This window comes from Apis dorsata, unplaced genomic scaffold (genome assembly GCF_000469605.1).
Source record: "Apis dorsata unplaced genomic scaffold, Apis dorsata 1.3 scaffold_102, whole genome shotgun sequence".
Taxonomy (NCBI): Eukaryota; Metazoa; Arthropoda; class Insecta; order Hymenoptera; family Apidae; genus Apis; species Apis dorsata.
Window position 1 is genome coordinate 365,709 of NW_006263400.1, and position 11,896 is coordinate 377,604.

The window sequence follows — 11,896 nt, forward strand, 5'->3', positions numbered from 1 at the left end:
ATCTATTTTGTAAACTTTAAAAATTTTTGATATATCAAACAAACGCTCGAAGCGAAATCGGAGGGGAAAAAAAAAGGAAATGCAACCAACCAACTCGACGAGTAATTTGGAAATATATCGTAGCAAAGGTTTTTTCGTGGATAAGTTTGTTGCCCGGCTTCCTTTATATCCCGAGAAACTTGATTCTTGTCTTTAGGATTGGTTTGTATTCCGTTCTTTGCATCGCATCTGAATTTAGAAAAGAAGGGGAGAGAGGGGAGGGAGGAAGGGGAGGGTACGCTCTTCCCGCTTTGTTTTCGCTTCCTCCTCCCATTTTTGTTTCTTCTTTGTCAAGTGTGGACGCGGGCACGCGCACACTTGTATATAAATACACACGTGTGCATATATACATATATAAATGTACGTGTAATATCATAAAAACGGGAGAAGAAAGCTCTTTTGTTGTGCCGTAAAGGTAGGGAAACTTTATAAAAATAAAAATCTCGCGATGCGCATGCAAAACGTGTTCCGAATGTAAACGCCACTTTAACACTCGAAAACTTTTTTCCTCCGCTTGTTTTCTTTCCATTGCGATTCTTTCGTGCAATCGTGTTTACGATCGTGTACGTATTTCGAATAATTATCGAAATTTTTACATCTAAAATCTCTCTGTTGCCGTCGATCCTTCACATTTTTCCACGCGCCCAATCTGTCTCTTGATCCCGTATATATTTTAAGGTAAACGAGATCCGTCTTCCGAATGATTTAATAATGGGAGAATGTACACAAAAATTCGATCCCTTCCCCTATCGATATCTGCAGGGCAGGCCAGATCTCTCGCAAATCCCCTTATAAATCCTGTATAATCTTTTTTTACACTAACGCTTGCTTCCGCTGTTTCGGATGTAAACTGTCGATTATTCATGGAATTGACCACGATAAATTGACCGAAGGGCTGCTCGCGACTCGATTGGATCTCTTTTTTTCTTTTTTTTTTTTAAACCGATTCATCCTCGTTCGACGAACGAAGGAGGAAAAGAGGGAGGGAAGAAAAGCGTTGAAAAGTATATCGGCGATCTTACGTACATCTTTGAGTACATACACGCGCGTGCATATGAAAATATTAAATGCACTCGTGACGCGAAACGGTGTGTTTGCATTGCAAACTAAAACGGAACTCCGTCAGCCTTGCTAACTCGGTATCGCGTTCCTCGAGTCCTAGCATTAACGCCGCGATCGATCTTACGACGAATCGTTAGAAGATTTCCCCTCCCCGTGGAGGGAACCTGCAAAATAACGTTTAACCTAGATTTTGTAATTTCCAACTGTTGATGAAGATTTAATAAATTCAACGTGGCGCAATTCGTGTACGAATCGTTGTTAAAATATTCAAACTTGAAATCGGGGATATACAATAGTCGGTTACATTCAACCGTTCAATGTTTAATCGCTTGTGTGAATAAACGAGGGAATTCGCATCTATATTGCAAACGATGCTAATAATTTATCCAGTTAATAATTGTCCACTCTAATGCAACGTTACTCGCCTAATATCTAAATTGCTTCCTCCGAACCGAGCGAGGCGACTATAAAACGGGCAATTAATTTTTTTATCTCTTCAAATTCTACATTTATAAAAACTAGATACACACGTGTATATCTTTCTCTTTAAACTATTTCTCGTCGAGTGTGTATGTTTTACGATGCAGAGAAGGGATATCGCGAGTTTTCGTGCGCGCTTTAAAGCAAGTCGTGTTTAAATTTTCTTGTGTACGATCAAGAAGATAGGAGAGGGGATCGCATTAATATTTCGGTGATTTTATTTTTAATTTGTCCCACCATTGCCGCGCGAAAATTAACGAGGGACGAGGGGTAAAAAGTGCGGGATTGTGTGTAGGAAAACGCGTAAAAAAAATTTGAAAAGGGAAGAAAGTTGTGCGGTGTTAAGTTAGTTGCGGCGGAGAAAAAGTTGAACAAGTTTTAGTTTTACCTTTTAACGTTGACGCGTTACTCGTCGGCGGCTTTGTCGTGTAATTTCCCTCGTCATCCATGAACACGTAGCTAGCGTTGAATCCTGTCCCATCGTATCTATCGTTGCTCTTGAACGTCACGCGAAAGAACTTTCTGTCGCTGTTCACGTCGAATTCCTTTTGTTGGCCGCAATGCCTCGAGTACTTCCGGTCCCTCGACATGAAATTCGAAAATTCGACGAAATCGCTCGCGGACACTGGCTCGCACCTGTAACACGTTAATATTATTTGTCAAGTTAATCGGTCGATATTCGATCTTTCGTTTCGCTGAAAATTTTTACTTTACATCCTCCTTAAAAATTTCCTGTTCACTGTTTCTATTTCGAAACCGCTGATGTGCAAAATCCAGCATATATATATATATATAAATTCTTAAAATATTCTATACATGTCGATATAATTTCGTGGCATGGGATAGTAATATAATATAATGGGAGGCTATTGCATTCGATATTGTATATCGAAGAAACGATGAGGCATATCGAATACGTACTTATGCGTATAAGTATATGTAAGTACGTGAAAACCACAGGAAAAAGACTGAGTCTATTTTTATTGATTTATTTTTTATTTATACACGCGATTTGAAAAATCACGTACAGAGAATATAGAAATGTTGTCTTGTTATCTTGAAAATTTCTAAAAAAAATTATTTATCGTAATTTTAAAAATTAATATTGGACTTGTAAAAATTAGAGACATTTCTATTCCATGCGTAGTTTGACTTGTCATTACGCACGATATTAATTAATGTTTCTTTAATTACAAAAGTTATCCGTTTTATTTGCTCATAATTTTTGTAGAAAAGATCAAATACACGTATTCGAGCGTACCTCATCGTTTCAAGCACTACTGCATTCGTGTTGATACGCCACGTGAAAAAAAAAAAAATAATTCGCATATAACGTTAATAACGACAAGTACGATTCAAATATTTGAGAAGAGGTTTATTTTCTCATTCCTAAAGCCTGGTGGATAAAGCGCGTACGTATTTAGAAACCTCATAAAAGTTTATGACATCACCTATATTTCAACGAGGATGACAAGTCTGCTATATAACCTGGTGGCGCTTTTATGTTATATGTATATAAAATACAATTGCCGATGTATTATTCAAGAGTATTCTTAAGTTAGTCGCTCGCCCGTTAAATTTATATTTTTGGCCGGGCCGTACGTTACGCAATCGCAGGAAAAAAAAATTGATGTATACACGTGAGCGTGAAAGGGCGCGAGACGTGGTTGAAATATTCACCTTTCGCGGGGAATATCGAAAGGAGAATCGAATGATTTTTCTCGGTGTACCGTAGTACACCTCTCATAAATTGGTTCCGTGCGGACCGGCAATTCCATATAAGTAATTCAATCTTGGCTCTTTCCGCGCATAATTTCAACCTACATGTGAGAGCGCGTGTCTGCCGCCGCATTTTCATACAGCTATTTACAATCGGAATATACATATCGGATATTCTGTTTTCGGATTTTCCATTCCGTGCTCCATAAATATATTTCTCCCCGCTTTTACGGGGGACGATGAATCTCCTCCGATTACGTAACCTGTGATTAAAGTTGCGAAGGAGCAGCGGCAGTCGGAAATAACGCTTCACGTTTGGAGTCACTTGGATTGTGCCAAGTCGGAGTTTTTTGTGTTCGTTTCGACCGTTCCGCGAAAAAAACATAATCTTAATGGTCGCGTGGAAGCGAGGCAGGCTGTGGAGAGCAGAGCGAGATGACGTCACCACGTTGAGCCAATTGCGGGCAAATATGAGAAATATTACGCGCGGGAAAGCGGAGAAAAATATGAGCGGGTGTCGGGTGTTCTGTAATTAAAGGCGAAAGGAAGCGGCGATCACGAAGGATAAATGGGATTGATAAGGACGATTTACGCGAACGTTTCGCCCGTGGAAGAATGCATTCACTCCCTTGTAAATAATATATCGCGCCCGTAAGAAATATTGATACGTGAATGATGAGGCTATTATCGCGGAACCGGAGATATACATCACGCGACTCGTTCCTTCCACCGATGACATAAGTGGCAATTCCCGTGATAGATCATCATTCGGTTCTCACGTTTCCGAACATATATTTCGCTCTGTTTACTCGTACACGGATTTACGACTGGGAATGTATCTTTCCTTCGTGGAGGGAGATGGGAGAGGGACTATAACCGACCGAACGATCGCGTTGCACTTTCTTTTTTTTAAATCGAAAACTCTTCGCTCGTATCGCAATTTATTTACCATCGGAACATTTGAAAAGATCGTGCGTGAAAATATTTGTTATTTTTGTAGCCTCGAACGTTTTTGGAAATACTTATTAAATCTCAACGTTCTCAAGGAATCAAAATGTTCATTCTCGAACTCGGGAAGGACTTCAATTGGATCAAACTTAATTCGATGTGGGTCAAAGCGAGCGCCAAGCGTCGTCTTATCGACCGATTCGATACTTTCAATTTTCGACCGTTTATCCAACGTTTATCGTAAATATTATCGTCGTATTATTAAATTTATTTTACTTCCTGCCGTATACGGAGCATGTTTTTCAAAGGAAATGGAAAGAGTGTAAAAGATACGCGAGTGTTTCTTCCAGATGATCTCGACTATCGGTTGACCTCCAATTATAAAAATTGAGGGCATATCTCGCGGGGAGAGGAGGAATCGATGAGACCTACTTTGCGCTTCCATTCCGTGTTATTGTTGAAAAGTTTAGAGGCAGAAATCGGCAAAACACGACTAATTAGCTGGCTTCGACTAATGAACGAATCTCCACCGTGTTACAACACGGTTATTGATGGCGATCTAATAAGACCCAATTAGGTCTGCTGCGTAACCACCTACTTCTTTTTCCCTTTCCCTTCCCCTCGCGGCAAAGACCATCGAGAGCAGCGCATGCATCCGTCCTAATATCGCATGATCGATTGACCACGTCGCGTTTCACCGGATCCCACCCATCGCGATCATCCCTTGTTGATCAACCGTGTTCGCTAATTGGTCAGCGTTGACGCAAATACTCGACGTTCCGACCAGGCTTTTCGACTATCGGTTACGGAATTCTCTTCGGTTGTTGAGTCTTCGTCCCCAATAAGCAGCTTGAAACTTTGTTTCGCGCTAGTTTGATTTAGTAGTACGTCGAACTGTATCGAGAAACCCAATCGAACTAGCATCGATTTGCTTCCAATAGACTTCTAGTTAGTTAAGGATATTCACTTTGTCTCGTACAGTCGAGTGTGACGAGAAGGGGAAGGAAAGGATCGATACACGTGGAATTCCAATCACGGTCAGAGAGTAGCCAGAGTTTACCCCCTTCGTTCCGTGTTCACGTTTTCTAATTCACTTATTCACGATTCGCTTGAGACGACTCGATATTACACGATGTATTATATACATATATATATTTCCTTCAACAAAGATAAAACGTCATCCGTTATCTCTTTTTTTCTTTTCTTTCAACCTCCTTTGACGCTTGCAATTTAATTTTGAATACAAAATGTATATTTTAAAGTTTGGAATTCTACTTCTACTATCGCGGAAATAGTATTATCTAAATGGTTACAAGCTCCTTTCCTCTCCAGAGACATTATTATGGATAATGGTAGAATCTTTTCTTCGTATACGTGCGTCTGTACGTGTGTCAAGAAGGTAAGGGAGGATCTTTTATACGAATACAGAATACCGCCACTTAACCCTAGAAAGATAACTCTCTACGCGATTTTTGAATACCCTTCGCGTTTAATGCGAACTCGCGAACGATTCTTTTCCACTCCTAAACGGACCATTTACGGATCGAATATAAAATGCAAAAGCGAAGAAGAAGAAGAAGAAGAAGAGGGGAGGAAAAAAATAAGGGAAATATTTGTACAAGTAACATTTCACACACTTACGGCATCACACCCTCCACGTCGAAGAAATGGAAATGAAGATGGATTCGTTCGTTCGGCTGTCCGTTGAAGAAATAATGACATTCGGTGTCGCGTGGATACAAGCCCGGGTAATTGGGCGACGTGAACGTGCCGTTTCGTGTCTCGTTGCTGTTGTATACAAAGGCACAGGGATATTGCGCCTCTTGTCGGCCTGTCGTAATACCAAAGTCTGAAACACACGTTGAAACAATGCCCCGTTAATGCGTGTTCCTTAAATCCGTTCACAGCCTGGTGGATAAAGCCTGCTCGGTTAAGGTTGGCGCGGAGATGGCGGAGGAAGGCGTCTCAACCCAGGGTAAATATGACGTTCCTCGAGACCGTTAATTAAATCGCCACCTGTTTAATCGCGGAAAGAAGGAACTTTGAATCGAACCAACCTTTGCTCGACCTTCCTCCCTCCCTTCTCTTCACGAGTAATGAGAAGTGGCTCGAACAAACGCTTTCGACAAGTGAAGAAGCGATCGTTCGATCGACGATGATCATTTGAAAATGAATTCAGGAGAAAATGATCGCGTATTTTAACTCGATTAACTTTAATTAAACATCTTAATTATGGAAAAACACACGTTATTCGATAGATGGAAAAATAACTATTCCTGAATTAAAAATTTTCTACTTTCTTATCACAGGGGATAATAATAAACTGGGATGGATTTTCGATATTTTTTAACCGATTTTTGATACTTTGTTTCGAGAAAATTCTGTTAATTCTCGAAACAGAAACGACAACGAGGAGATATAGATTATAAAAGCGGGAAAAAATTTTGTTATAGCGCGACGAGAACGAAAAAAAAAAAAAAAAAGGAAGAAAAACAGTTTTTCATTCGTGAAAACGACTCGTAATTCGATTCGGTTCTCCAGTCGAATTGCTGGCCCCGTGCTGCCAATACCGTTTCATACTCTTATTAGCCTTTATTTACAGATTATTTGATCACTTGGTAATGTTTGCGATTGTCAGTGCTATCCATATGGCAAGCTTAATAAATATTGACGTTCGCTAATGAACAGCCACGCGTCGAAATATAAAGCATCACTGTCATAATCGTTATATTGTAACGCGATGGGCATTAATAAACAACAAGGGCGTAATTGCTTACGTATTATTAACTAGATGTTCGAACGAGAGGGCAACTGCTTCAATTTGTCAATGAATATGGATGACAGTGTGTGCGTGTCACGCAATCCTGACTAATACGTCAATACTTTATGTATAAACCATAATGGATAATTCAGTGTATCATTTCCGGCATTTTAATTGTTGATCATCGTCCAGTTATACTTTGACATCAATCTGATATCGTATTAAAAACTTGTATTGATACATCGAGACGTTTACGATATAATGTAATTTCGTTTCAAAGGGATAACGATGTTATCGGGCAAAGATTAGCTTTGAAGAATTATATTTTTCTTTCTTTTTAAGAAACGGGTAAATTGTGTTCGATCAGAAAGCAAAAGAAAAAAGAAAAAATTCTTTTCGACAACGTTGCTTGATTATTCGTTCATTTGTAAGGCAAATACGATATAATGACGTTAATTTTTGTGAATTACCCGCCGTAATGTTACATCATTTCATTACAATACTCGTTCATTTTCATTAGAGCGTTGGTGGGCAATTAACGTCTGGTGTTGTTGCTACAAGATGAAAAGTTTGCGTATGCTTCTGTCCACCAGAGATTTATGACGGTTTTACAAAAAAAAAAAAAAAAAAAAATCGTAGAGAATAAAATATTCTAAACCGAGAGAAGCTGGTTAATATCAATTATTATTCTCTTTCTACAAAATTTCTTTTATCTCCAGTTCGACTCACTCTTGATATATCTCTACCTGATTTACTTACCTCTCCTTTTCCGAGGAAATTCTTTGGGTAAAAAAAAAAAAAAAGAAATTCATAAATCTCGCAAGATCCATAAAACTTCAAGTTTATTCAGCGCGTTCTCGTTCTTTATATTTCTTTTTTACGAGAATACTAAAATTTTCTAGATGGAAGACTGGAAATACTGTCCTGAAACCATCCTTCCCCCTGCTTCTCGTCGAACGAGTTTATCGTCAATCGTCGCCATTACACCGTTCGATTATTTGATCTTGCTTACACTCCTTTACACGCGATTTATAATTTAAAGAAAGCAATCGTTTTACGAGGATTTCACGCCCAACGAAAATCATTCCGTCGAAATGATAAAAGTTTGGCGACTGGGTGTAGTTTAGCGACGCCACCGTTACTGAATCACAACTTTTCAATCTCTCTCTCTCTCTCTCTCTCTCCGACCAAAAATTAAAGCTCCACGGGCGAAATGGGTTAATTATAAGATTGGGGGGAGGAGGTCGTCAGGCCTCGTTTCAAATCGTTCGGGGTGCACGGCCAGCAAAGTTGCGCGGGCCAAACTTCTGTGTCGAGTTCCCCGAAGTGCACTCTCTCTCTCTCCCCCCAACGCTGTTACGTACGCCGGCCAAGTTTCCTCGCGATTGTAAACATCAAGTAATAAGCTTTCGCGGACTTTTGCGCTTAGTTAGCCGCTTATTTATTGTATATATATATATATATATGTATATGTATATATACATAAGAATGGCGGTCAGAGCCGCTGTGGTGGTTGAACGCACGTGAGAAGGAGTTTTTCCATAATCAAATGTAGCGTGAGGATTGGATCGAGGAAGAGAGAAAATATTTTGTAGTAATATGTAGCAACAACATCAGATGTTAATTGGCCATTCTAATGAAAATGAACGACTATTGTGATATTACGGATAATTCAGAAAAATTTTCATTAACGTGATTATGAATCACGTTATATGTAGGGCTTGCAAATAATCAAGTAATGCCAAAATAATTAATAGGATGTGCTCGTCTATTGGTTCGAGAATCATGGAATCGAAGGGAGGAGGAAGGATGCGTGACAAAAAGCTTAAAAAAGGTTTAAAAGCTTGCGACTAAAAGCCGACTGTTCGACCTCTTTCCTACGAAAAAAAAAAGTGGAGGATCAACTTTTCTCGTTACACGAGGTTGATCGTTAACGACACCGATAATAAATGAGAAGAGAATATCGAAAGCGACGTTCAAGATTTTGCGTTAAAGTTTTTTTTTTCATCTGTAATTGTAAATCGAAGCATTTCCAAGCTTTCTTTCCTTTCCTTTTCTTTTTCAACGTATCCCCCCGCATCCCGAACAACAGAGAAGGCGGAGAAAGTTTTTTTCTCTTTTTTTTTTTTTTAGAGGAGATGGGAAGAGAAACTGGAGTTTGAAAGCGCTATTTTTTTTTTTCTTCTTTTTGCTAAATCTAACACTTTTTGCCCCGGCGTTAATTTTACAGAGATGGTGTGTGTCGTTTACTCGACTGGCTGTTTGCACTGCACGAGAAGGGGAAGAAAGTGACTGCATGATAAAGTGCGCTTTCGACGAAGCAGCTTTGCCCCTAGAGTAAACTGCTACTTGGAATTTTTATTCGTCTCGAGATATTCCCTTGTTAATTTGATTCTTCGTCCTGCTGTGGATGTTTTTTTTTTTAAAAAAAAAAAAAAAAAAAAAGAAAACAGAGAGAAGCATTCCCCATTTTCGCAGAGGGAACGCAACGATGATTTTCATAAATCTCGCGGAATGCAAAATGGAACACGGGGACAAAGTTACTTACTCGGTCTCGGGTGAATCGGTGTCACGTGTCACAAGTGGATAAGCAACACGACTTGTTTCCAGGGGAAATTTTATATTTATCCCTCCCCTTCCTGCATCAATCTTACGACCAGAAGCTCGTCAAAAAAAAATTTGATACAGTCGAGACTATTTTTCTTTGTGGAACAGGAAAGCGTGGAAGGAAGAATTTCGATTTCCTCGAGATCCCTAATTTCTTTAAGATCGATTTCACCTCCTCTCGGGAGGGATATTAAGAAAACGGTTTATACGGAAGCGGTGTGTGTGTGTGTGTGTGTGTAACGTGTGTTATATTATGCAACGGTGATGGTTGTTGCGCACGGAAAGCACAAGTTTCGTTTAATTACTGAAATTAGTGACCAGACTATTACTTAGATACGGTTAGCGATTAAATTAATGACCATTTGGAAATTCGGTTTGCAGTTAGCTTTAGCGGTTAAGGAACTCGTATAATTATGCTCTATCGGTTAAATAATCGTAACAATTATTACGGTATTGAATAAAACGAGTAACGAGTAGAGAAAACTTATATATGTCGTTTTTACGGGAGAAATATATTTTTATTATTATCATTTTCTTTTTTAACGTGAAAATTTTCACAGGACGTGCAATTTTATAGCGTTATTTTTCTTTCTTCTTTTTTTCTTTTCACGTAATTTTTACGAGTTTAGCTCTTCTATAAACGGGATATTTTATTCCGTTGATATTTATTTTATAGCTTATCGGTCGTAGTTTTATCGGAAAATCTTTAAATTTTGCTAAATATCCGTAGAGAGGCGGGAGAAGAGTGTAGTTTCAGCTATAAAAATTTAACTTGACGTTATTCTCTTGGAAAGTACGCGTTACGAGTTGGATAAACTTTATCAAAATATTTCGGAATAGATTTTACTTGACGATTAATTATTCGTATTTTTTCAGAAGGGGCCGAACGGGGTGTTCTTCCATACGAAAACTTTCGTATGTAATCGATAAAAAGAAAAAAAAATTTAAATACACCCTACAAAATTCACCCTTAACAATTCACCCGATCCTCGCCAATTGTACGTTTTGAATAATTTATTTTCAGTGATCAAACTGCTCGGATTGTTCGAATGGACGCGAACCAACCACTTCGACTACAAACGGTCTAAAAGGTTGTATATACGGCAAGACGTGTTACAACCAAGTTGCTCTTCGCAACTGTGTTTATTTATTCAAACGCGATCAAAGTTACATTAATTGAAATAGAAATATTAATTAACAACGAACCGTAACGATCAATTCGTTCGCGATAGAGATCGAAGGGAATCGAATTTTTTAATCCTTCTTCTTCTTCTTCAAAAATATATCGATCGAGATAAAAATTCTATCTCGTTCTTGCGAGAATTTCATAACGATGATGATAATGATAATAATAATAATAATAATGATCTCGTTTCGTTAGAAAGACATCTTCGCTTGTACGATGGTTCGCTTCGTAATTATTTACGTTCAACATTCGCAACAACAGGGATTCCCCGCTGCAATTAACACACGCGAGTGTGCGAAACTGGTTGGAAACTTTTACGAGCGCGCCACGTCCCGAAGAAATTTCCTGAGCGCGGCAACGCTCGCTGCCAAGCATTCAGCATCCGGCGTTACGGCATCGTGCGAGCCTATACCACTCCCTGGATAGGANCTTTCGGGACCAAGTTGTTAAGTAATGTTCCGATCCGCGAACCGTGGCGCTCCTCCTCATTTCATACTTCCGCTCCTCGCGAATTTTTATCCGGATGATATTTGAAAAATGAAAAAGAAAAGAAAAAAAAAAAAGAAATAAAAATGGGAATTGGTTGTTGGGAAAGTGATTTCGTTCTTTTTTCTGAAACATCAAGTTGGTTCAAGTGCGATCAAGTGGAATACGACTCGATCGATAACAATTTCTTGAATCGTGTTGTTCGTTAGTTTGGTTCAATCGGTGTATCTTTATCTCTGTCGAAATTGTCAAAATTTTGAAGATCAGTTTTGATATTAACGTGAATACCGTTAATATACCTTCTCCGTGCATTTTCGCGTAACTTTTTTCTTACCTGAACAATAGTCTTATCTTTTCGGTAATAAAAAAGTAAAATATATCAAAAATGCTTCTTTTGGTCTCTTGCATCTTTGCTCGTCACGCGGGAGAAACGCAACTGCACGGAATCGAACGAATTTTTCTTATATAAATAAAAATGCCAACTCTGAATATATATAATAACTGCACGGTTTAGAACGAAGTTGGCTGGATAAAAACGTTCGACTAGCGACACTCGTGTGAAAAAACGGAATTATTCTCCTACAACCCAATATATATATATATATATA

General features: G+C 38.8%; 1 protein-coding gene across 1 annotated transcript in view; it reads right to left on the bottom strand.

The window, feature by feature from the left end:
- The window catches only part of LOC102676999 (suppressor of lurcher protein 1), a gene marked incomplete at its 5' end in the record, with an annotated part of 299,191 nt that overhangs the window by 4,037 nt on the left and 283,258 nt on the right, over positions 1 to 11,896 (bottom strand). The window contains 2 exons of the mRNA XM_031508827.1: positions 1,970 to 2,217; positions 5,890 to 6,097. Coding sequence (XP_031364687.1) covers positions 1,970 to 2,217; positions 5,890 to 6,097 — 456 coding nt within the window. The remainder of the gene's footprint in view (positions 1 to 1,969; positions 2,218 to 5,889; positions 6,098 to 11,896) is intronic.